This window comes from Hyaena hyaena, unplaced genomic scaffold (assembly GCF_003009895.1).
Source record: "Hyaena hyaena isolate Hyena2069 unplaced genomic scaffold, ASM300989v1 scaffold_97, whole genome shotgun sequence".
In the NCBI taxonomy this organism is placed as follows: domain Eukaryota; kingdom Metazoa; phylum Chordata; class Mammalia; order Carnivora; family Hyaenidae; genus Hyaena; species Hyaena hyaena.
In genome coordinates, this window is record NW_024080728.1 from 3,752,734 (window position 1) to 3,780,429 (window position 27,696).

General features: G+C 41.5%; 1 protein-coding gene across 1 annotated transcript in view; it reads right to left on the reverse strand.

Annotated features, from left to right (window-relative positions):
• Positions 1–27,696, reverse strand: part of LOC120233744 (calcium-activated potassium channel subunit alpha-1) — a gene marked incomplete at its 5' end in the record, with an annotated part of 183,225 nt that overhangs the window by 27,131 nt on the left and 128,398 nt on the right. Inside the window, one exon of the mRNA XM_039235190.1 lies at positions 4,060–4,173. Within this exon, the coding sequence (XP_039091121.1) occupies positions 4,060–4,173 (114 nt within the window). The remainder of the gene's footprint in view (positions 1–4,059; positions 4,174–27,696) is intronic.

Genomic DNA, 27,696 nt, shown 5'->3' on the forward strand with positions numbered 1-27,696 from the left:
TTTAGCTCAAGTAGATGCAGCATTTGATGCTATAGTTCATTTCCATCGGAGGATTCCTCAAGGACTCCTCCGGCAAGCATGTGCAGACTGATTGGCTGTGTCACTGAGATGTCTTTAACTTATTAAAAATTAAATGACAAATTAATTTCCATTCCCATCTTGGCTTCAGAAATTATCAGTTTTGCAGAGCAAGTAATAGGGAAGAAAGTGTGTGGTGGGGGAGGAGATGAGTGCTCATGATTTCTGGAATAATTATGATGCTTTTAGGAAAAGAATAGATGAGGTTTCCTTTTTCCGATTCCTTTCTAAATGTATCAGTTGCTACTTCTCTTTCCTGGAGTTATTGTTTTAATTTTTTTTTCCTGAAAGTTACTTTTTGGGTAACTTTTTTAAAACTTTTGTTTGTTTATTGTATGAGGCAGAATAAATGATAATAGGATAAAAGGCTATGCATGGAATTATTTTTAAATGACACCGTCTTGTTTCCCTAGAGAAAAATTTTAATGGGGGAACATTTCGCTCAGCAACACTTGAATTACAGGCTAGTGGGTAAAAGTGCAAAACGCAAGATCTGACAAGTAAGCTTTGAATCCGAGCTCTGTATAAACCCTGTACAAGCAAGGCATTTATTTCATCCTTTTGCACCTTAGTTTCTCTCTCCGTAAAATGGGAGAGATAAAAGCAGCTCTCATGAGGTTGGCAGGAGGCTCCTATGAGACGGTGTTTGGTGAGCCTGGCCCAGGACCTTCATAGATGTTAGCTGCTCTACGGATTGCCTTTCTGATGAAATGTTCTGTCCACCTCACTTACGTTATTCCAGTTTCCCTCCACCTCTCTTGGAAGCAAGTAAGATCTTGCTCAGGGATCCTCCCAGGGTCAAATGGTAGCTTTTCCTCTCTTCCCTCCATTTACTCAAAAGTATCTTAGAAGCTAAAGAGAAGGCTTCCTGCTTTGTGAATCAGAAATATGAACTCTGGACAATATGCGCAGGAGTGTGGTTTTAATTACTTACACTAGCCAAGGATGGCATGCGCACTGACGCTCCAAAAGCTAATGCATCTGTTACCTCTCTTCAAGACAATGGGGAAGGGGAGGTACCAGGCTTGGAGGGGACATGGCCACAAGCAGGGAGAGATGACTAGATTGTCAGTGAGCCAGGCATTTCAGTCATTGGGAAAGAGCTCCAAGGCAGGAACTAGGGTTCTGTGAAAATCCTGTGTATTGTTCTAGGATAGTTTCAGAGGGAGAGCTGACAGAGTTACCTAAAGCCTATATCACAGAACAGTCATTATGTGGATGCTAAGAGGGATTTTTTTTTAAATCCCTACCCAAATGTTGTACAGTCACATAGAACTGGAAAGCAGGTTAAATAGCTTCAAACAAAGTTCCTTCCTGAGGAACTTCTGGGAGTCTTCGATCTACTAATATCAACTGGAACTCTCCAAATGGGTGAAGACTGGAATATACTACACAGTTTTAAAAAAGTATTTGGGGCTGGCATCCTCTGTGCTTTTTAGAAGGTATCCTACTGGTTTGACATAATGTGGAATGTGGCTCAGAACATGAAGGTAAATAGTAAATATGTGTGGGGACGTGGGGAGGCCAAGAGATTGGAGGATGACGATGTGTTTGCCAAAGGTTGTATGAGCACTAGGTAAACAAGGCTTAAGGCAGAAGGTAAGGGTGATGTGAATACATGGAAGGTTCTCTGAGCTCACAGAAGAAATCTGGTGAGGGACAAAGCCTTCAGGAGATTTCATTATGCTAACTGAATGCCTGCATTGTTGTCTCAGATTTGGGCCATCCAGCCTTCTCTTTTCTCTCCTGCTAATCGCAAATCAAGATATCCTAGTTAGCTGGCAGCATTTGGATTCCAAACAGAAAAAGAAATTCTTGGCAACAATGATATTGAAGTGCCACTGAAGGTTTCTGAGATGGAGATATTTGGATGAATTTTCCAACTTGCCGTCCCTGCTGCACAAGCTCTCTGGGTCTCTTACAACCCTTAGGTTCTGAGAAGAGCAATCCCGAAATCTAGGCTTTTAGCCAACTTCTCTAAACATGAAAAAGACACCTCTCCTACTGTTGGAAACAGAAAATAGTGCGATCCTCCTTGACCTGAGCGAATTTGTCCTGATAAATAGCTACGTCTCCAATAATGCAGTGCTGGATGGTGGACAATTTATTCCTTAGTTTCCAGACACCTCACAAGCAAGAATACTGTGTTAAAAGCCTGCTCTCTTATTATGAAATATATTTGGGGGCCACGAGAATGGCATGTTCGTTTCATTCGTGAGTCATTCGAAGGCAGGTGCTCCCCACCTCTCTATCCACCCCTCTGCAGAGCGGCACTTTTGCTGTCTCTATTTAGAAGATCAATCCCCAGTTCTGAGACCCGCTGCTGATGGGTGCCTTTTACAGAGTTATTAACCAAGTCATGGGGAAGTGTGAAGGGCCTGACAAATGTAGTCATGACCAGAACCCTTCATCTTCCTGGTGAGTCCACTCTGAAGCTCCCTGAGGCTCTGGGCCAGGCAGATGGGGGTCAGAGGGCAGGGCTGTGCCTCAGTAGCAGCTCACTTTGTCCTTGGCACCCTTCTTGAAATCTGGCTTTTGTAAGAAAAGGTCCCCTGGGAGCTGGCTGCTTTTATGGCTTTAGAACCAGAGGTTCTGAGAAAAGGCCTTGTGGGGAAAAAAAAAAAGGCAAATAAAGTCAGAATAAAGGAAAATAAACAGCTGGAGGGAAGGCTCCGTCTTAGGTTTCTTATCTTAAAATTTTTATATTTCTCCTTTGGCTTCCTCTGAGAGCTGTGAAGACATGTCAGTCAAACTGACAGTGTGTTGGAAGAGGAATATGAGGGAGAAGGCGGGGAAGCAGGGGGACACATGGAAAAAAAAAAAAAAAGGCCCAGGCCAAAGAAAATGAATTAGAGCAAAGATGCTTTGGAAACAACTGCCAGGTCAGATGGGTGTGATCAAAGGTTTACTGATGCTGTGTGGGGAAAAAAATCATTAAGAAAGGCCAGAACAAGACAGTCGATTCCAACCAGAGCCACAAATAAAACACATTCAAAGCAGTGCCATGGGGTAGTCTTTCTGTTACAGCCAGTGAAATAAAAAACAAGCCGATGATAGTTGGAAACACCAACAACGGAACAAAAGGAGATACTGATGTGAAGAAAAACAGTGCTTCTTACCCAGTTCAGTTATCATTAGAATGTGCGTCCCACTGTTTTTTTCCTGATTGACTGATACCAAAGGCAACTTGCCAGGTTTAGCTAATTGGATACAGCATTTAAGGGTTGGGGAAAGGGAGTGGAGGAAAGTACAGAAAAAGAAGAGAGTGAGGGAATAACAGAGGAAACATTGTAATGTAAAGGGACCCAGCACCATAGGTGGTTAGTACTGTCTTGGGGGGAAGACGCCACTCAGCAGTCTTGTAAATTCACAAATGGTAGGAAGACACGTGTCATGGCCGGGTTAAAGTTGGGTTCCACTGCCCAGTGATCATGGCCTTCCAAACCCCATTCTATTTTAGGCCAGAATGGCATTCACTGAAAATGACCTTTAGCTGAGAAGTTCAACTAGGATAGATTAAATGGAGAGTTATTACACATTAGCCCAATGCCTCCACCCAGTTCTCAAAATGGGTTTGGCTTAGTCCTGAGGGTTTTACCTCAGTGGGAGGGCTCTGATTGTAGGAGCTGTCTGGAGATGCTTCCAAACAAAATCAACAGGAAGAGTCTGTGGATTATGCCTTTCCTCCTTTCCTCCTCCTTCCCTAATTTATGCCCCAATCTCAAATCCATCATCACAAGCTGCTTTGAGAACAGTGACCAGCACGAAGGAAACTGTCTATTCTTCTCAGAGGAAAGATAGATCAGTTTTTCCTTTGGTAATCTGTCACATTGCTACTCATACCTTTCTCCACCTCCCCCCAAACAAACCCTACTAGAGCCCACTATGCTGAAGGAGATAAGAAAAGGGCCAACTTCCTCGTATCTTATGTGCTGGAAAAGAGGACAAAAAAATCTGCCCAAAGCTGATGTTCGCCCCTACCTAGTTCAGTGATGATGGGGATGTTGACCCCGGTCGTGATGGATGGCTGGCGTAACATCCCGTGCACTGGGCTGTTATCTGGAGAGGATCTGTCCATTCCTGGAGGTGTGAACCCTAGTGGAAAAGAAAGAGAGAAGGAGGAAAAGTCAGAGACATGGAAAGCTTGGGAATAATATGAATATAATATATATACATAATTTACAAAAAGTAGATTATGCTTTATTTATAGGACAACAATTGGCACTCCCAGGATAAGTTCTGATGTGTTGCTTTTGTGAAGGACAAAGTAGGAGGCCATTAGTATTAATTCTAACCTGCCTTGATAGTTCCCTAAAAATGAATCTCTACACCAATTATTCATCTTGCTCATAGATTTTTGCTCCCCTCTCCCTCCAGGCAGACCAGAAAACTGTACTCTGTGCTTCTGTGTGACACGGGAAATGCTTTGGCCCATGAAAATGAACAGAACAATGTACACCATTGCTTCTGCTACAAATATTTGACTTGACTTCCTGCCTCTTTTTCCAGACTGTGGCAACCATGGGAACACGGGTTACTATGGAGACGAATGCTGGGCAGCAGCCCTGAACAGTAACCCAGACCCAAACGCATTCAGAGCGAGTGAAAAGGTAATCTGTGTTGCTTTAAGCCACCAGGGTTTGTGTGGTTGTTGTTACCACAGCATAACCTAACCTATCCTGACTATTATCTTAAACCAACTGGTTACTTATTCTCTTGCCAGTGAGTGACTCAAGCTGGGGTTTTTGATAGGTTCTGGCCAAAGGAACTGATAGGTTCCTTTTGATAGGTTCTGGCCAAATAGGAGGAAATTTGCTTGTGTTTAGGAAGCTTTTCTTTGCTCTTAAAAAAAGTCACATAGAAAGAGATTCTCTTCTAATTCACTACACATTGTTCTTGTATCTGTAGTGCCTGGAACTATGGCAGCCATCTTGCAGTGAGGTTGGGCACCAGCCTAGCACCAGCTAAATGAGATTGGCTAAACTGAATGATGGAAAGCCTTAATGATAGAAAGAAATATCCTTGAGTTCCCAAATTAACCAGCCCCAGAGCCAAAACCAACTGACCTCAGGATTCTTATTACATGAGATTTTACATGTAGTATATGTGAATGAGATATTAATATACAATAGGATAATGAGATTATGTATATATTCTATATATATAATAATTATATGTATATTTCATTTATTATGGTAAAAAATCCTGAGGTAGGGTACATTGGTTTTGTACATAAACTGCCCCCCCCCCCACAATTTAAGGTCCTGTAATGCAATTTTTTTATGACTTTCTTAATAACATTTTCTTTTCTTTGGCTTACTTCATTGTAAAAATATAGTACATAATAATACACATAATATACCAAATGTAGGGTAATAGATTATTTATGCTATCAGTAAGGCTTTCAGCTATTAGGAGTCAAGTTTTTGGGAACTCAAAAGTTACACATGTATTTTCGGCTATGCAGGGGCTTGGCAGAGTTGAAACTAACTCCCCAATTGTTCAAGGGTCAACTGTATATATTTTTCCTTTTGTTTAAGCCAAAAATGAGAAGTTTTCTCAGAATCACATGATAGTAAATGTAAATCTAAGCAGTGGCTCAAGTGCTTTCTAAACAGTGGTTGCATTGATAATCACATCCTTCTTCTATTTAGTAAATGCCAATAAAAACTAATAAGAAAGCAAAAAAAATGAAGGCTTTTGTTTTGTTTTGTTTTTACTTGAAGCTGGAATCATCTTGACTGCTGCATATACCACTGGCTTATAGTGGACCCTTGAACTTCCCAGTGTGTCTAACACAGCCCTCATAAGGTAAACATGGGCACAGTAAATTGGAAAAGTAGCCTACTTGTCTTCTGATTTTTGCACTTTGAGCTGCTCAGACCCAAATCCCAAGTACATATGAGAATGAGCTTGGTCTAGCCATAAGTTCAAGTTTAGTGAGGGTGAGAATTCATCCCTGATAGGCTTAATGGCTGCCTCTTTAAGGATGTGCATAGAGACCTATAAACCTGAAACATTTATTTACCTCAGTATATTCATTTGGTGAAAATTAATTTTATCAAATAAAGCACCTGGCAAGCGGTACCATCAGCTCCATGCTGGCTGCAAGACCCAATTTACTCCCCAACCTTAGAAGATGAGCAGATAGATGTTTACACGTTCTTTGGTTTCTCTTCTTTGCCTTTGGTGGATTGGCTATACAGGCTTACCAATGAATTAGGGACTTATAGATACAGAGTCACTTGCTAAGTTCCCAAGGGCAAAATTCCAAAAAGATTGTGTGGCCAGATGCCTGACTTATTCTCCAAGAATGTAGCAAGGTTGGATTGATTCTGGTTTATGGTATGTGTGAAGCTCTATCTATCAGGAATGAAATGACAGGTGCTCAATAATTGCCTGTTGTTTTGGAGGTACATAATGCATGAAATGCCAGAAAAATATGAAAGGGTTTTTTTCCCCATTTTCTGCTCGCTCATGTATAAATTTCATACTATGGAATGCCATACTTTCAGAGAGAAAAAAAAGTTTTACTTCCTCTTCATTCTCTGATTGCACTTAATTTTATTCTTTGTGTTGATAGACTGCGCACAAGGGGAAAGTAATTTCAAGTGACAATGCGGTGTCCATCTTTCTAAACTTTGGAATGAGTATTTTTCAGCCAACCACATCACCAAGTACATGCATTTTAAAGGCTAGCTGTTTTCTTCCCCAGAATAGCGATGGGGAAAACTAAACTGTTTTCATCAGAAGTTTCATTCAAAAGCATGAAAAACTGCAAGTGGCAGCTGTGCGGATTCAGTGGATGTGACGTTTTTGAATTTCTTCAACTTGACAAGTAAACACTTTAAATCGGTAATGCTATATGCATAATACATGGCCTGTATTTTGACATCCATCATCAAATGCTGACTTGAGAAAATACGGGTTTGTACGTCAAGGAATAGCACCCATAAAACAGGGAGAAATGCAGGTCACACGGTATTAGGAAAACTGTATTTCATTACAGAACCCGCAACAAGCCAAAGCATCCTTTTATTTTATCTTATTTAAAGATTCCATTTTCAGCTGTGAAAAGACTCAACTCCTTTGCATGAAACCTTCATTTAGAAATGACATGCTTGCCTCATAGGCCTATTTCATTTTGCTTTCATATTCCATTTTCCCCTTCAGTCGCCAAGCCTGGTTCCATTAGCATCTGCAGCTGACAAACTGTGGTGGGTGTCCAAAGACATCTCTCCATTAAAAGTCCTTCTCTCTCCTATGCATGACCCCAAGAACAGGGTGCTGTTATTGGCAAAATAACTTCAGCAACAATAATGTCTCTTTTTCTTTAACTACTTTTCTAGCCACTCATTTTTGAAAGCAAAAGGCAAAGACAAAAGAAACAGATTTCATCTCTTCTGCTCCCTTCCTGTAGAGTTGTGTTGACGATGAAAGAATTCATTAACATTGTTCTCTTAGAGGTCCTAATATGGGAACATTGCGGTTTGAAATGGCAGGGCTGACCCATATTACCTAAATGACCTTGGAGAGAAGAGTAATTCAGGTACCTTCCTTCAGAAGAGACGAGGCAATCCTGCCCTTGATGCCATTGATGGCATCTACCCCATTCATCATAGCAACACTTGATAAGGGGCAGGTCTAAATTGTGTCCAGGTTTCTTGATTGTCTTGCTCCCCACCCCATTATCGCTTGCTGCAGTGGGTGCATCTTTGGTTGAACTTGAAGTCTCTCTACATAAAGCAGTGCTCCAGTTCTGCACGTGAAAGCGTTGGTACATGGAACTACTCCAGGGATCACAATCTACACCTGGAGAAGAGTGAAACTGGCAAACTCTCTTTTCATTAGTTAAACTAACATTTGGGAAATTAATTTTAGAAACTGGCACTGTTTCACCAGAAGAGGTGACTATGAATATTGGCATCAGAGAGATAGGATGAGAAATTCTCAATTAGAAAAGGATTCAAGTTCAATCCCCTACAGCCCATGCTCTTACTAAGATGGTCTCCTGATTCTTTAGATGTGTTCCCCTTCTCTCTGTTAAGCATGGCTATGAGAGGCAAGTTTGGGACTAAAAATGACTTCCAAAGATTACCTGATCTCCTAAAATTGAAGGCCCCTCCCCATTCTAATCCTCAGGGCCAGATGTGAGAGCCTTATGTTACCTTACCATTCTTTTGACATTAGGCATAAATGGCCCAACATTGCCCCTCTGCTAAGTATGCTCACTTCACATGCTATATTAGAACGTTAGGCCAGAGACTGGGTTTTCCATTTTTTTAAACTTTTCCAGATCGTCTTTGGAATTACTGGCCCATAGAGAAGAAACAGAGTAGAATAGTTAAAAGTATGGACTTAAGTATGGACTTGGAAGTCAGATGTCTTGGGTTCAAATTCTGACTCATCTACTTATGAGCCACATAACTGTAGGCTTAGCTCTGACTCTCTGTAAGTCTCTGTTTCATTGTATATATACTGGAAGTGCCTCCTGTATAGAGCAATTTTAAGTATGAAATGAAATAGTGTATTTAAAACATTTAGTATAGTCTCTAGTATAAAGCAAGTACTCAAAAATTGGACTACTGATGTTAATGTTTCACTAGGTACACAATAAGTATTTGTGGATAGGTACAGTGCCCATTGCCACTTGTTCCCTATGGATAAAGAACTGAGGAAGCTTTTGACATATTTTTTAAAAAGAATTTTCACATAGGGAAAACCTTAGAAAATTAATGGGAAGGCAATGAGCAGTGTGAATACATTTTGGTAGATATAATCAGATGAATTCGGTGATAAAAATGAATTTCAATATATCTAAGGAATGAAGATTTTGCTTATGGATGGTTAGGATTTTTTTTTAAGTACGTGGAAAACTGGGGGCCAGCTGATAAGAAAAGCTAAGAAAGTTTCTTAATTCCTTATAGCAACTGTAGAATCTCTCTGGAGACTTATTTTTCCAGATCTAACCTCCCACTTATTTTTATTTTTTTTTTTAGTTTTAGAGGGAGAGAGCATGATCAGGAGTGAGGGGCAGAGGCAGAGAGAAAGAGAGAGGGAAATAATCTCAATCAGGCTCTACACTCAGCATGGAGCTCCTCACAGGGCTCAATCCCATGACCCTGGGATCATGGCCCGAGCTGAAATCGAGTCAGATGTTCAACCAATTGAGCCACCCAGGTGTCCCTTCCACTCTTCTTAATTATTAGGGATATAAACTCCTCTCTTGAGTTCTAAGGCTCCTAAAATGGTTTTTGCTACTCTATGCATTTGTTTCCAGCATTTGTGTTCCTAACCATATGTGCTACTGTTGGGTTCAGATGAACAGAATCAGCAGTGTGTGATGTTCTTTTCATGTTATTGGTTATTCTAGGAGCTAGCAGCACTCAGCCCCTGCCAGGGAAGTTACCTTAAGTTAACTTAAGTGACCTTTAGTTAAATTAGACAAGGCCATTTCAGTTAGGATGGCTCCAGTTAAAGAATTTGGACTATTCCTAAGAAGCTCAAGGAGAATAGATAGAAGGGGATAAAAAGGAGATCCCCCAGGTATCATTTTTAAATTAACTGTTTTTGGGTACCTGCTGCATCCATGCGTCTATATGCAGTATAGAGAGAGACACCATGTGGTTGTGGGCAGAAAACAAAACAAAACAAAACAAAACAAAAAGGCTGTGGCTCAGACAAGATCTACCATAAAGAATGCTAGAATTGGGTGGGATTCCAGGGTAATGCAGAGTTGAATGCCCTGGAAAATGAGAAAGACTCAACATCACTGTCTTTATGGAACTCAAAACAAAGGTAAGAATGTTCTAGATTTAGACTGATTAAGATAATTAGGATGATGAAAATAAGTTTAGAAAGAACCTCAGGAAAAAAAAAATAGACAACATTTATTGAGTGCTCTCTATATACTAAACTCTGTTCAGGGAATAACTTTAGTTCTCAAAACCATCTTATGTAGATACAACTATTTTGCACACAAGGGACCAGAAAAGGTAAGTAATCAGCCCTGGGGCACACATCTAGGAATTAGCAGATCTCACATTTGCACCCAAGTGAATTGAAATGAAATGCCATGACTTACAATATGTGTTATAGCTGCACTAAGAGCTTTTCATGGGCCACATCATTTATTCCTCTGAACAATCTTATGAATATAGGCACTGGTAATATCTCCATTTTGTAGATAAGGAAAATAAGATTCAGAACAGTCCAAGAACTTCCTCAAGCACAACCAGTTAGTAAATGGCGGATCTGGGAGTTGAGCCAGGCAATCAGAGCCTATGGAAAACCATGGCCATGTTGCCTTCCCCTTGTGTGGGATGCTCCCTCCTCCTCAGGGGCCAATCCAGGCTGGCAAGTTGGAGGCCTGAGCCAGTCCTACCCTTTTGCTGTTTTCACTTTTAAACAATAGCAGATAACAACTGGGACCCATTGTAGTTATGCTTAACTTGCTTTGGTACAGTAGCATGCACAACTCAGTACATATAATAAATGCTTTATTACAGTACTTTTCCATGGGGGAAAACACAAAGTACTTTCTAAATCTTCCCTAGTTAAATCCCCAAGCCTTTCCAGGGAAAGAGAGAGATGGAAATTCTTATCAATCACCTCCCCTAGAATAGATGGAGAAATGAAGGTAAGTGCCTCTCCTGCCCCCATAGATTTAACATAAAGGAATTGGTTCAAATGGTGGGCCAAATTATCTTTTATTGTGTGCATATAAATGATGGTTAGAAATCCATATGCTGTGTTAAACTAGGGAAATAAATTAGGCCGAGTCATCTAGGTTTGCTGAGACAGGTATTCAATATGAAGTTGTAAAAGGAAAAGATCACCGTTAAAAATGATCTATAAAGACATGTTAAAATCAAGAGAAACATCTCATATTACATCATCTATGAGATGAATTAAATTTCCTGTTAATGCCAGGAAAAAAAATCCCAAAGTGAAATGTCAGATGAAGTGAAGATCAATAAAAATATTTTGATAAGTAAATGCAACAATGCTATTTAACACATGATTGGCAACTGTTGAAACATAAATTATCCAAATTTCCCATTGCTGCTTATGGGAAAATTATGCAGATTAGAACTTGATTAGGCTTATATCATGAGACTCAATTTGGACTTTTAATCTATTAAGCTCCAATAAATGAGGCATCTGAATAGCTCCCCTGAGCAAGAACAGTAATAGCCACAGCAGTGATTTTGCAGTATGTATTCCAACAAATTCTTCAGCAGCTGAAGTCAAGAAAATTCCATGTATAGAAGCACAATTGCTTTCTAACTTGTTGGGGGAAAATCTACATGCCTAGCCTTGATTTGGGAGATAGATTTTTGGAAAAGTCTGCAAGAGTAACCTGTCCAGAGAAAGCCCCAGTTTAACCTTGTAATATATTTTCATAGTAGCTGTCAGGGTTTCCCACAAAGTTGGAGTCCTAGAGTCATGAAGGCCAGGCAGCTGACCAGTGTTGACTCCATAAAAAAAACAATGATTTACTAAGGTGGCATCTTCTGACCCTGTCAGAAGGGTACTCCCACCCACGACTTTGCATGTAGGAGCCTGAGGTGTGTTAGCCCGACACAGGGTGCTAGAGGGCAATGTTGGGGAGCTGTGAGGGTGGGGGGACACGCCCCTTCCAATTTCAAACTAAAAATTAACATGCTTGGAGTTGATTAGGTCTCCTTTGCCTCTTTACCAATCACTCTATGTGAGAGATTCAAGAGTTTTGGACATTTTCTAATCAATCTCTCCATTTCAGAGATGAAACAAAGTAAGGCTCAGAGCAAAGAAGTTACTGTACCCAAGGTAATGGAACCAGTTGGTGGCAGAAGCAGGACAGTTGATTATCTACTTTCCTCCAAGTCCTTCTCCACACAAAGGGCCCATTCCACAGTGTTTGGTGGGGAGAGGAAGAGGGCAGCCCTGTCCCCACCCTGGCACAGAAGTGACAACATGAAGCCAGAGCGTGTGAATTCACAGGGTCAGCAAGATGGTTTCCCATCATCCTGGGCACATGGCTGGTTTAAGGTGAACCTGCCCCCTGATGCTAGGGTCAAGCCATGTTCTCCCCAAGACCTGATGTAAAAGCTCTTAATGATGCTCTGGTTGCAAAGCCATAAGAAGGTAAGTATGGGGCTATGGGTGACCATCTAGCCCACCATGAGGCAAATAAGTCAAGAGGTGAAGAGAATGAGACAGAGCTCTGACATCATTCAAGTTTATGGGCTCACATGCCTGATGCCATAGGCACCTCAGTTCTGACTCCCTTTTTATTTAAGCCTTTTTGAACCACTATGTCTTCCAACAAAATACTCCAAATGGTAAAGTACCCAAAATATCTGTTTGCTTGATGAAATAGCTCATGCACGTTTGATTTTGTATTAAAACAAATGGTTGTATCTTTCTTTATTCAAGCTTTCCTTTTCACTTCCAGTGACCAAGCAGGAGACCTGGGTCAGTGTCACCCTCTATTTCTTCTATTTACAATAAGTGACATAGATATTTTTAACAGTAATTTTTTCTAAAGACTATTTGAAGAATGCCTTGGGCAGTTGGCTCTACCCATTTGTGTAAAGTACCTCACTTTTTTTAGAGTTTGTGTTTTGGGTCTGAATCAAACCAAAGCAAACTAAACCAACCAACCGACCAACCGACCCACCCACCCACCCACCCAAGTTCTCAATAGCTGTTTGTTCATTAAGTTTCATTAAGCAGACATTTTCTTTCCTTAAAGAACAAATAAATTACTACTACTTATGAACCAGTCACTACATTCTCATGTTTAAATGTTTCTTAAGTGACTTTAATGTGTCCTTTTTTTTAGTCTTCATACTTATTAGATCCTTCATTTAGATATGGCATGAACTATGTCAGCCTTTCTTTATTACTCTTATTAACTCCTAATTCCTATTCTGGACCCTCTCTCTTTACGGCCACCACAATAAGTCAAAGGCTGTTTTGCCACTAATATGAGGTTCCTTCTTTCATGCTGGATCCTATTTCCAGTAAATGAGACACATGCTATGCCAGGGAAAAGGTAGACGTATACATTGCAAGACAGTGATATGCAGTGGATACTAATAAAACACACAAAAACCTCCCCTGTGTTTTCTCATTTTGTTTCCATTACATCAATTTTTTTCTCCCCCTTTTGTAAGCATTAATCAAAGAAATGCAAAGAGCTCATTAAAGTGATAGATTGACTGAAAATGTAACCACCTTTACATTATAAACAGTTTCTTTATGTTCTCAGTGCTATGGGCTTTGTTTTCCAGCATTTGTCATGTAGTTCAAGTGTCCTTTTACTTTTAAAACACCAAATGCCAAATGGGCCCCAGTTGTTTGGTTTAACATGAACCAATGGCCAGCGTAGCAAAAACCAGAGCTACGAAATCACAGGCAAACGAAAACATCCATATCTTAAGGGCACAGAAAATTAAGGAGCTGTAAGAGATGGATTTGCCAAGTAATCCAAGGCAATGCCAGGCAGTTCAGGAAAAGCAGAATCCCATCTCCGACAACTTTCAACCAGCTGTCCCTGAAAGGTTCTCAAGATAGGATGCCTGGCCTGAAAGAACAGCCCACGTTCCAAACATTTGATAGTCCTTTAAAAGAAAGCACAGTAAATTTTTTCTTTTAAGTTTTAAAGGCTTTCCTGCATACATGTTTATGCCGGCAGAACAATATAAAACTAGGATCAAGTATTCCCAATACACACCAATCTTCACTAAAGAAGAGGTTGATTGGTGCTAATTTGATTTTGAAAAGTCATATACACCATGATCAATATCCTTTGACCGTAACCTGACATGAATCATAACACTGTGGTTGAAAACTTGAATGCTAGGGCTAGACGGCCTGAGTGTGAGTGCCACCTTGTTCAGTTTCTAGTTTGTGATTTGGGAAATTTTCTTAAACTCTGTGTCTCAGTCTCTTCATCTGTAAAATGGGAGAGTAGTATGTCATGAAGATTAAATAACACAGGTAAATTGCTTATAAGAGTGCCTGGAACAGAATAGGCACTTTATAAATACTAACTTTGATGATGATGATGATATCAACAATAGATTGGTAATGCTGACAGAGAAATGGACAGAGAATCAAAAGTCAACCCTTAACGCCCTATGAGAACTTAGAAGGACTCAATGTTTTATCTAAACTTGGTTTTCCCATCTGTGAATTTGAGGCAGATAAGGCAATGCCCAATCCCTTCTGGTTCTCAAAATTATCATCCTAATTCTGAGGGCATTGTATATGATAATGGAATCATGATAACTCTGGGTTTAATCCCTCGGTATTCAGGAATGACTGCAGAGTCATCCATAGGGTTTTTAAAAATGTTTTTATTCATTTTTGAGAGAGAGGGAGAGCAGAGGATCTGAAGGAGACTCTGTGTTGACATCAGAGAGCCTGTGGTGGGGCTCAAACTCACTAACCATGAGATCGTCACCTGAGCTGAAGTTGGACACTTAACAGACTGAGCCACCCAGGCTCCCCCATGGGGTTGTTGTTTTAAGGAAGTGGAAGACCTGAGCCTTTTCTTCCAGTATGCTAGCACATAGTGTGTACCAACAAACACACTGACAGATGCACCCAAAAGACACACACTAAGTGTACTGCGCTGTGACAGCCCTGCTGCTTGCACATCACAGCTCACAACATGACATCATATCCTCTTTCAGGAGTAACTCTTAAGGCATGATCTTCCCACCAGGAGCCCTGCATCCAACTCCACCCAGCAACAGACAGTCTGGGTTCATCTCCTCCTCTGTGATTATGGTTATGGCAACTGTTCTGGTCCTCAGTTTCTTCATCTGAAAAATGGGGATGACTCTAAAGTTCCCTTTAGCTCCAAAGTTTAGGTCTCTTTCATGGCCCCAAATTTTAAAAGTATGTACAGAATAAACAAGCAAGGGGAATCAAGAGGATATCTTTTCAGAGGCTTGAGTACAGATACTGCCTTCCCATAGTATTTTATACCTTTGCCCGGAGAATGAAATTGCAGTGCTCAAACCAATGAGAAGGATGTACTTTCTCCAAAGTTGCTATAATGGCCAAAAAGGCCATAAATAACCATTTATTAAACAAACAGTATGGGCTAAAGGAAGAGAAACCGCCACAATTAGGCTCCTGGGGCCCGCAGGCATGGAACATAACAGTGGGACTCTCATAATCCCAGCAATATGTTACCAGTTGCTCCATTTTCTTGAAGTTATCTTCATAATCAAGATGCTATCCCAGCCATTGTGGGCTTTAGAACTATTTTTAATTTTAATTTAAAGAGCAATTAAAGAAAGACAATGGATACTCTGGATAATAAAGTAAGTGATTAGCAGCATGCAAATGACAAAGGCTTAATGATAATATGGTTCTAGTCTCCAAAGGGCTTGTCAAGAGAAAGCCCTTTCTACATGTGGTTGTTCAGCTAATGCGTCTCAACCCACAATTACAACATTGCTGACACCATTAACCAGTGAAACAACATCACTTCGCGAAATCCTTGTTGTCTCATTAAAATGGAAAGGGTCAGGTAATTTACCAGCGTTGTATGTCTAGTTTTGTTGTTGGTAATTAGCAAACATTACCCAGCATGGACTCCCACTGGGAGCTGGAGAAACTTTGTGAAATATTAAAGAGGAAAGTCTTTATATTTCACGAGAAAATTGAAAAGAGATGCAGTCATATTCTCCCTGTCACTCTCTTGCATTTGGGAGAAGGAAGGAGCAAGCTGGATGGAATTCTTTAACTTACGGAGAAATGTTTAGAAAGCACTGGGCAGTCACAATTGAAATCAATACCCTGAATCAGGCTGTATACTGGCCGACAGGGTTTACAAAAGGGGGTGGGTTGGGAGGACAGGAAAATTGCAAACTACATCTTTATTGCTCTTACTGAGGTTTTTTTTGAATTAATCTCCTTGAAATAGAGGAAAAGGGCTATAAAAAGTTTTCTCTTTGGAAGGCTTTGTAATTTAAATAAGCACCAGAACCGTTTATTCAAAGTTATTTATATATATTTTTTAATATAGAGATTGAGGAAATATATCCCGGTACCCTGACTTCTTGCCTTTCTACCTCTTTAATGAAAGCCTCTATAGACACTGGAACTGAGACCCCGCCCAAAATGCTGGCCACACTTGGTGTGTTGTCAGGAAGCAGAATGGTATCTTATTCTTTAAATGGAACTTTTGGAACATAAAACACATTCCAATAAATGTGAACAGAAAATTATGAATTCATTAAACTACTTTGGTATCTTGCGCTATATATAATATTTATATTCCGACTACTGTAAAATATGCTTTAATATCTTTAGGCAACTATAAGGACTTAAATATTTATAAAATGGCTAAAGATAAAGTATGGCCCTTTTATTCCTACATACAGATGATGTAAGGCATGCAATCAAAGACAATAACACTCTCTGCCCATTTGTCATCTTAAAGGAGCCGATCAGCGCGCCATCCCTCGTGTGCTATCTACATGAGAGTTGTTGCCGACACAGGCAACTCCAGAGGAGTTTGCGCCTTAAAAACTACCTAGAGTGCTATACTTCACCGAAAACAGGGCTTTCTGAAAATGGAGACAAAACAATAAATTTGCAGGCAAAACAGCTCCAAGAGGGGCTTCAAAATACTGCCGTATTTATCTCTGGGACATCTGGGAACAGGAAGCATTTTGATTTAATATTTCATAACATAGAGGCAATTGCTTCCTTGCATGGTATATAATTAATGCTCATAAAAAGACGGTTTTAGAAAAATGCTACGGTATCCTAAATGCAAATAAATAAATAAATTAATTAATTAATAAAATGAGAGACACGCGGACTTCCCTTAGAAATGTGGAACAGCCTCATATAATCCAATAAAAAGAAAGACACCCTGAATTATAATCAACTGGGAGCCTCTTAAAAGTAGGTTTATAGATTAAGTTTGAAACGTCAAACATGACGTTCCCATTATTTACTGTCCTTCTCTGTCATTATACCCAGGGCTTGATTGATTTTCAAAGTTCTTCCATTTCTTATACTGCTGATTAGGCATTATGAAAACTACCTGCACCTACCTGCCTTGACCTCTCCCATGCACATTCCCCTCGTCTATTTTCCCTGCTCCCTGTGGATCAGGATGATGTGTATTTGGGAGCCACCTGGAAGTTCACGAGTCAAAGTTCATTTCTCATATAACTCAGATTTTTATAGTGTCCATTATGTGCCTTCCAACTTCCCCGCAAGCACCCCTAGGCTGCCAATTCCATGGAGGTGTAAACTTACTGGATCAGCAGTCCCATATGAGAATCATGGATGGGTACCTTGAGTAAAGAAGAGGCTCAGTCTGTACTTCTCAATTCAGGCTGCACTTTGGAATCTCCTATGTCTAGGGTCTGGTGCAAGCGCTCTGGGATGTGGCTTGGGTGAGGTTTAAAAGCTCCCTGGTTGATTGCAATGTGTAGCTAAGGTGGAAAATCCACTGGGCAAGGTAAACTTAGTACATCCGTAAGCAAATATTTCTGCCTACAACTCTAGGGGTGTAAGGGGAGGGGCAAAGAGAAGATCCATCATTTTATTAGGTACTTAAGGGATCCAACACCCCTTCCCCAATTAAAAGCTAAAAGTTCCCCAGATCTTCTGGCCGAGAGCCAAAATTATTTTTTTGAGGCAAAAAGAGGCCAAGGGGTGATGATAGTTATCACCTATCATCTAGCCAGACCAGCATGGGCCCTACTCTTTCAGTCGCGACTCTGGATAGTTTCATTTTATCAGAACCTCAGTGAGCTGAGGCCTAGCCTCTCTGCTTCATAGAGAAGCCTCATCATGTGGTACCAGACTAGCCTGTCTATGGAGGAAAAATCTCAGTGGTCACTGTCGATGTGCCCCAGTTTTTCCTCAACTCCTCTGTAGGCTTTTGTACATCTACTGTTCCTGGATTTCTCCCCTCGCAAAGGTGTTTTGTTTTCTATGCCTATCTATTGACAAGCACGATCAACAGCTATTCTGGCTGCTAGGTACAAAGGGACCATTCTTATCTTGCTATTAGTTATTTGGGGGGAGCAAACAAAAGAAAGTAGTAAAACTATGCAAAACTAATAGTAACAAATATAGCTAATGTTGCTTCATCTCTCACTACATCTCAGTTACAAAGTGTTTTATATCCATTCATTCAGAGCTGCCATCCGTGGTTGTGAAGGACCCGGTTCCTGACACTATTTAATTGTGTCGTCACTCTGACAGCCCCGTTTGTGATTTGCCACCATACATTAGAGTGACAAAACCCATCCCCTGAATTCTTCCTGCCCATGTATTAGGGCGACACTGGCTAGTCTGCTGCTAAGAAGAGTGTCCATCTCCACATGGCCAGGAAAGCTCTTAGGAACCATTCCAAGCTCCCTCGAGTAGAAAGTAGAGATGGTTTCTGCCTTTTATTGTACTGTGGAGGTCTCAATTCTACAGCTTCCTTAGGCCTATTGTGCAACACTACATGCAGTGAGGCCAATGCAAAGTTGCGAATCAGGAGTTATTAGCAAAGGTTTAAGGACTGGGGTGATTTACTAGAGAATATTTGGACAAGCCTGACTAGTTCAACATCTTGGATCTTTGTAGCCCTTGCTAGTGCCCGACAGTCAAAGGAATGGAAAGTGACTGAAGCCTGGGAGGAAAGGGTGTGGTATTTAACAAAGTATTGAGCTGCTTTATCTCATTTGAGAGCAAACGAAGACAGAGCAGCTGCAAACAACAGATATTGGGAGGAAATCACTCATTTGCTCACTCCACAAACCTCTACAAGCATCTACTAGGTGGGAGGTGCTGTGCTAAGCATTTACATGTATTTCTGACAGTTGGTGGCAGTGGGGAGATCAGTAAGGTGATAGACTAGGCCATTCTTTTGAGGTCCTACCCAAATTAACAGTGACCTCACCTACCTCCTTTCTTCTGACATCCTGAGACCTTTAAGGCCCCTCTGTTCTATCATCATCAGACACATAGCCAAGCGCCCCTTTCTGAACTACACTTGGCATTTCTTGTGTATGTGCCTTCTCTCACTCAGCCTCAGTCTCTTCCACCTGGCTGTAGGCACTTTACTTATGATAATCACACCTATTTTCAAATTCAACTTCACTTACTCAAGAGACCCAGCCCCCAACCACTGCAGCCCAAAGCAGCCTCTGGCTTCTCTTAACACACTGTGTGGTGACATTCTTGTGGCTCTTAGAGCTGGTAGAAACTCTTTACTGAGGATATTTAACAAGATGCTCAACGACTCCTATACTGCTTTTCTAGAATTGGGGAATGATTTCTACCAGAACATTCCATCAAGTATAACTGAAATACTTAAGGACCATACTCCTAAATAGTCTATAAATCCAGAACTAAAGTCATTTATAGATCAGTTGGTTTCTTTGCAGGACCATTTTTTAAAAAAGAAATAAAGGTTTTAGGACTTCATATGAGTTGTTTGGCTATACATAGATGGGTAAAGACAAAACTCCCTTGGATGGTTGATTAGGCTCATCTACTGGCTTGGGGCATGCACGTTATCTTTAGTGTATGGATGAAACTCGTGCCTCAGAAAATTACAAATGACTAACACCATGCATTTTACAAGGTACTGTGGAGTGACGCAGGTCCCATATCGTTAAATACATGTATTCAAGCTGTGTCATACAACTTATTTTATATTTTTGTGTCATTTCTGCCTGTGGATCCCATTAGCTCCATGACTGCATGACCACGGAAAGAGTGGGGACCCTAACCTCAGCCATGGGGTTTAACCTAAATAATGCTCAGGAAAAGAACTCCTGATGGACCCATCCTTATCCAGAATTTCATCAGGGGCCTTAGAGAGTCCATAGATGACAAGGCTTCTTTTACTTTTCTTTGATTATACAACCACACTTTCCTCCCAAAGGACAGTTTATCTGGACCATTTTCTGAGTGTAACACACCACCTGAAATCCTAGGCTTTGGGGGCTGGAGAGGTCTGTTTATTCTCATCTACTGCCTTTTATGGACACTTCCACCTGGAGAGTGGGATGAATCAATAAAACCTGGAAATATTTTGTAAGTGTCTGGACAACAGAGAGCAATATCAGGGTCTCAAACTTTCTGCCCTTGTTCTGACAGCTCCAAAATCAAATCTATATTGACAGTGAAAAACTCCAACAATTAAGCTGCTCAGAGAGGCAGGCTAAGCAGAGTTCTTGATGCTTCTCTCAACTCTACTCTTGTTTGTGTAGCTATTGTAGCAAGGAAGACTGGAACCAAGGGAACCCCAGTGTCTCTGATTGTTGGGGGGAGGAGGGCCAGGGACCTATAAAATGGGGATGCACAGAATGAGAACATTAAAAAAAAATCCCTGAGTCTCTAGATGAAAAGAGACATTTAGCATGTCGAGGGATGCTTCCATGACCCTTAAAAGCAGATGTACAGATTCAGGCCTGTTCTCATGACAATAACACGCGCTCTCTTCTATGAGGCTAACTGACGCAGTAAGAAAAGCACAGGCTTTGGAATCACACAATTTGGGCATCAACTCCATGTGTTCTTGATGTGCTATGAGACTTTGGGGAAGGTGCTGAATTTTCCTCGGCCTTAGTTTTCTCATCTGTAAGATAGAGATAAATCACCTCCGCCTTAACAGGTTATCAGGAAGAATACATGAGATATTGCATATGGGTGTGCCTGGTACTTGACTCAACTGAAAAAAAGAAGGCTTACAATTTTAAAAAAGATGGATTAACTATACACGCAGGTTTTAAGGAGTAAAGCCTGATGTGAGGACGATGAGTTCCGCCCAACCCCAGCACCACCCCACATCTGTTTTCTGTCTCTGAAAGTAAGATTTTCTTTCACTGCAGTTGTCCCACGCTGGGCCCAGCCTGAGAGGGGAACTCAATGTGCTGTGCATACAGTTGGAAAGAAACAGTTATGTTGCCTGTTTTTATTTTGAATCCCCCACATCCCCTCCCCAAGGAAGATCCTCATCTATGGAAGGCCTACAAACCTCCACCGGTTCAGCAGAGTCCAGGCTTTCTGATCTCTTGTTACAGCTATTCATGGTTTTTGTGTTTCCTTGTTTTCATCGCTGGGAATCTATTACCAGAATAGTAAATGGCCGTCTTCAGAGGATCTCTCATATGGTAAAATACGCTGTGTGGGAAAAATTCTCCCAAGTTGAAGTCATTTAGAAGAAAGCAGCTGCGAATGCCGCTTTGCTGAAATACATGTGCACTCCTGTGCCGGGATTAGTCTTGTAATGTCTGCCGAAGAGACACAACGGGGCAGGCCCCTTTCTGTACTCGAGACCTGCTTGAGCCCTAAGCCAGATTTTCTTTATTGGTTAGTAAGCTCTTTTAATGAAATGTACTACTCTTATTATAGAGGACTCAAAATAAGATCTAAATCACAAACCAATAAAAGAAAATTATTGGGCTGGGTATCTAAAGTTACTACCTAGAGGCTATTCCAGTGTGGTATTTATAAATCTCTAAACAGTTAAGTATAATTGTCTTTCTGGTTTGGGGGACTGAAGCCAACAGCAGTTTCAGTTACAACTGAAGACAAATATTTTAGCACAGAGCTTTGTTCACTCGGTGGGTATAGAGAAATGGCTTGTCCCCCCGCCCCCCAACCCTTTCAGAATTGAGAGACCATGTTGTGGCAATGAAAGTCATATGAGAGCAGCTGAAAAAAAATGCATCTCTTGTGTCAGGGATGGGAAATGTGTGTGAGGACACGTGCATAGGTATGTTTGAGAGCAGGGGAGTGTGTCCTGGGTGTGCAGGGGTGAGGCGGGGAAGACAAAAAGGGGAAACACTGGGAGGACAGACGTTGAGGGTGACATGGGAGTTGAAGACAAGGGTGGTCTGTCAGATTAGCAGAAAAGCCAGATGTGCGCTGCTTACCCCACTGCATCTCACACACAGAGACAGTGCCATTCTGGAAGGATGTGAAAGCCTCCCCTAAAAGATCCATTATAACCCCAATTCTGCCAAATGCCATAGCTCTCTCTCTCTCTCAGGAGAAACAATGTAGATCATCAGAAACCCAGATCCCCATGTAATAAAAATAAAGAGCATACCAAAGACCTTCAGTTATGAAAGACCAAAGAGCTCATCTGATCCAATGTCTCTCTCATCACAAAGATCAGCTCAGTAACTTTCCCTTGGCAAATGGACGTGTGGCAACAGAATGCTCACTACATTTTTAGGCAGCCCATTCTATTCTGGAAATGTCTTCCTTATGTGGGGCTAAAATCTGGTTCTCTTTAATCATTAGCCATTGGTCATGGTTTTTCCAGTGGAGCAGAAGACAAAATGGACCTTTCAGTCCATTAAACCCCATTCTCTTAACTGCTTGGCAAGGGACAGGCTGTCCCAGTCCTTCCCATTCTGACCATCTCCTTGGCTGCACTCTTGAGTTTGTTAGCTCTTCCCTTCAAATCTTCATAACTCCTGACTCACTCCCTCCCAGACAGGCCAGGATGAAACAATCACTACTCAAAATAAATTACACTTCCATCAGCCAGGTTTATGCAGCCTGTCTTCTGTGATTATTTGAAACTTAATGCCCAGTGGACTTCATTACATTCCATCCTGTGGGTTTTGTCCCAAAGTTCCAGTTTAGTAAAGTCTTTTTGAGTCCTGACTTCTGCCATTCAATAATTTAGAGGTCCTAATCCACATAACCTCCCCCAAAGATAAAATAGAAGTCACATTTTCTTCTCGGGAACAGGAAAAGAAATCTCAGACTTTAGGATATGTCTTATGCCCCCAATTAATGCTGTTTCTCCAAGAACCTTGGTCATTCTTCCAAAGGAAAAGGTCATTCCCTACTTGAGGCTCTTAACTTTTGTTGAAATGCCGTCAAGGGGGAGCACCTGCCTATGTGTGGACATCATTTAGTGTTACCATGGCTGAGGGTCACAGATGGCTGGAGGTATCATTGTGTGTGTGTGTGTGTGTGTGTGTGTGTGCGCACGCGCACAGGCACCCACCTTTATGTGCACTGGTGTGCATACACATACATGCTTATGTGTCTATTGGAGTGTTTGTGTGAGCCATTATATATTTTTTAAAACTTGGTAGCTACTAAGAGGATAGAATATAGAAAAATAAATCTAGGGGCACCTGGGTGGCTCAGTCAGTTAAGTGTCTGACTTCAGCTCAGTTTATGATCTCATGGTTTGTGGGTTTAAGCCCCGCATAGGGTTCTGCGCTGACGGCTCAGAGCCTGGAGCCTGTTTCAGATTCTGTGTCTCCCTCTCTCTCTGCCCCTCCCCCCACTCTTGCTCTGTCTCTGTCTCAAAAATAAATAAAACAAAAAAATTAAAAAAAGAATAAAGGAAAATAAATCTAGAGGTGTGAGGGAAAGCAGGCAGGGGGCATTTATTTTGAGCTTGTGACATGTTTCTCTGTCCTTTGGGAAGTTGGGAGCCTAGCTCAGCTTGTGGTTCCTCGGCTTCTACCAATGTTCCCCTCTGCCCTTTCTAAGATGCTCCTCATCCTTCTGCCCTTCACCTTTCTTTCTTCACACCTCTCTCCAAGATTCTGCTCCACTCATAGAGCACGAGCTATGGGGCAGACTTGTAGCTGTGACTTTCTCCTGGATGCAGGACTTTATGCCCACCCATCTGCTCTTCATGGTCACCTGGATTTTCTGCCAAGTCTATATGGAAAGGAACCATGGCTAGAACCCAACATTACCAATACCGCGTTCCCCCATGGCCAGGCCCCCCATGCTGAGGCCTCTTCCTATGAACTCATCACTGTCCTCTGCCACTGAGAAGGAAGCTCACAATCATGCAATCTGTTTTACATCTACTACATCTCACAGTAAAATAGCCTCCCCTTCTTTTTCTAGCTCAAGGTTCCTGATCTCCTGGATAACCACAGTTCCTACCCAGTCCCTCGCATTCTTTTCTTTCTCACTCCAAACAGTACTTCACAGTGCTGCCAGATCAATCTCCCTGAAGCTCAGGTCTGATCCCATCACTCTCTTGCTCTGAAACCTGCTGTAGCTCCCCAGTGTCTATTGAATAATTTATAGCTTCATAACTCAAAATTTTAAGAAATCCCTCATTGCCTAGCCCACACTTCTGCCTCAGGTCTCCCTGCTGTCTTACACATCCACTGTCTTCCAGCCAAATTGTACTTATCACTGTCCCTCGAACACATATCCATGCATTATTGACCCTTACTTCGATTCTTCTCTCTGACTGTAGCCAACTCTATTTGTTTCCACCTGCTGAAATCCTATTCATGTTCTCAAAGTGTCTCTCAAACCCACTCTCTTTCTTTTTCAATTTCAGTCCCATGTTAGCCTCCATTGACTGCAATTCTTTCCTGGTAATAAACCAGCACTCAGAAGCAGTTATACATTTGCATTGGAGGTTGCAAGGACAGCGAATGTGCTTCACGCACCTCTGTCTCTCTAACAGTGCCTGCCATGCACAGTCTGAACACACAACGAGTGCTTAATAAGGGCTTGTGGACAGGTAGCAGGAGTCTGAGGAATGCAGAGCATGTAACAGGAAATGGAATCACAGAGGAACTGTAACACCAACATCCAAATTGAACCCCAATGTTGAATACACATGCCCTATCTTCTTAAGGAGACCCAAGCTCTTGAGGGAGCATACTGCTGGCTCTGGGGGTGAGTGATGTTACTATTTAGTAGTAGCATAGTGCTGGATCTCCTCTTGGCCATCTTTTGAAAGCTGTGGTTGGGAGGAAGGCCTGTCCACTGGTCAATTAATATCCTTCACTTATCACCATGAGACATATGACAGAGACGAGATGACAAATTCAGCCATTTGGTAGAAACCACAGTCTGGTCTCCAGCACATTCCCAACCCCTTTTTTCTCCACTTAACATTTTTTAGTCTTGGGAAGCTAATGACTATCCAGAAAATATGAAAGAAAGAAGGCAGACCAACAAGCTGAGCCAACAGCATTGTCGTAAAGAAGTAAAATAATAGTTTAAAGTTTAGGATCCCTGAGGCACCTGGATGGCTCAGTCAGTTAAGTGTCCAACTTCAGCTCAGGTAATGATCCCACAGTTTGTGGGTTCAAGCCCATGGCAGGGTCTGTGCTGACAGCTCAGAGCCTGGAGTCTGCTTCAGATTCTATGTCTCCCTCCTCCACCCCTCCCCTGCTCACACTCTCTCTCTTTCAAAAATAAATATTTAAAAAAATTAAAGTTTAGGATCTCTTGGAAACCAGAAGACCCACGCTAAAACCCATACCTCACCCATCAAGGCCTCAGTTTCTTCCCTTTCCAATAAAAATGGTAACCTCCTTACTACATACACCTCCTTGGAGGAACAATTCGGGGAGTAGTTCCCTACCCTGGCTGCACACGGGCATCATCTGGGAGTTCACAAAACTCCTAATGTCCAGGTTGTACCCCAGACCAGTTAAACCACAGTTGCTAAGGTGCAAGCCAGCCATCAATAATTTTTTTAAGTTTCTCAAATTATTATGATGTACAACCAAGGGTGAAAACCATATCATCTCAATTGGCAGAATGCCTACCATGCAATGGCGCAAACATTCATAACATTAGTGTTATTATTACAGTTGTTGGTAGTGCTGGTGGTACTCAGACAGGCTTTGCTTTGGACCCAGGATTCTCATGCAAAATGAGAGTAATACCACCAATTTCTGTTTAGGCTCTGCAATATTTCATTCTCCAAGCTCATCACACACTGCTCTCTCAGATCAAACCTCCCATCCTTCAGCTCTCTCATGCTTTTGCTTCACACTCTGTTCTTCGATCACAGAGATTTATTTCCTGGTTTGTTTTGGCCTCTCTGTCTATAAGTCCCAACACTGGTTTGACTTCTCCATCTACCATCTTAGACCTGGCAACCACTCATTTTTAATAACCTCTCAACAGCTTCATGGAATCCTTCACCTCCTCTGAATTGCTATCCCAAACTCAAGCCATTTTGTACATTTGCTGCTGTTTCTGCCAAGAACTGCAAGGAAGATAGCAGAGCTGTGCTGATCCCACTGTGATGCCTTCATAATTCCAACCCCGGCTGGCCCTCACCAACACTCCAGCCAGCTTCCTTACATGTTTACTGTAATGTTTGCCCTGAACCTTTATCACCATCAGTGCCCCATCCCAACTGTCCTGGTCCCTTAGATCTTCAAGGAAAACCAAACTGGCTGCTTTGTGAAGAAAGGAGAACCATGTGGTTGCCTTTGGCATCATCTTCCCCATCTAGCCTTCCTTTTCAGAGGGACTGGAGGCACCCCTTCTCCTTTTCAAGACCACATCATTTTCTCCTGCATCTCTCTGTACACTATCATATAATGGCCCCTCCAAAAGCTTCAAACTCTCCTTCTCAATGGGGTTCCACCTCAGTCTACTGCAGTCAACACATACGGTGGATTTCTTCACACTCTAAAAACAGAAAGGAAATCTTTTCTTTGACAAGATCCTCTGATATGTCCTATTTCTCTCTCTATGTGCACTTGAAAGAGTAATATATGGTTTCAAATTCTCACCTCCCATTAATGCTTCAGACCCCTGAATGACAGCCTCTATTGGCAACAAGCTACTCAACTGTTCTTGCCAAGGTTATCAACAACCTCCTAAGAGTTAAAAGTATCATTGCCTTTTATCCAACATCATCTACTTGACTTTTCTGCACTATCTGACAGTGATGATCATTGCTTCTTTTCAAATCAGTTCAGCCCAACAAATTCTTATAGCATGTCAATTCTATGTCAGATCCTGTGCTAGAGGCACTGGGGACATGAAGATGAGCAAAAGAAGAACAGTCCTTGCCCTTCAAAGAGCTCATAGTCTACTCAAGAAAACACACATATCAACACATAAGTAGGATACACTCTAAACTGCTATCTGGAATTTATTCAACTCTCTTCTCCTTTACTTTTAACAGCATCCACTCTTACTTCCTTAAATCTTTGCCCTCAGCCCCTTTCACTGGGTTCTCTTCCTCTGCTTATCCCTTCAGTGTTCACATTTCCAAGGTTCCAGGTTTGGCCCTTCTCTCTTAGTTTTTTTGCCTTCTCTCTCTGGGAAACACTCACTCTCAAGGACTATACACTGTCCATCACCAATGATTTCCAAGTCTGCAACTTCTAACCTATCTTTATCCCTATAGCTATATGAATGTAACTTTCGTTAGTTATCTACATATCCTTTCAACTCAAATGAACCAAGACCAAATTCCTTACCATCTGGCCCAAGCCTGTTTCTCTTCCTGAGTCCTTAGCTTACTTAATCACTTTTATATCCACTCAGTAGCCAACCTCAGAACTCATTACCAACTCCTCATTGTTGCTCATCCACACCTCCATCTCACCCAATTGGCCTTCAATGGACTATCTTTTCCATATCAAATCCACCTCAATCTTCTCCTTGCCCTTGTGACTGCCATCACCATAGCTCATCCATCCCTTCATGTCCATCACAACAGTCTGCCTCTGTACCTCATTCTGCCATCTCTTTCCATGTCTAAACCACACGCATGTTCTTGCCTGCTATCTTTTTAAAAGATGGATTTAATCATCATCTTCATATAATCCCAGCCCTGAAAAAGCCAACAAGCCAATGCTTTAGACCTGTGCTATCCAAAAT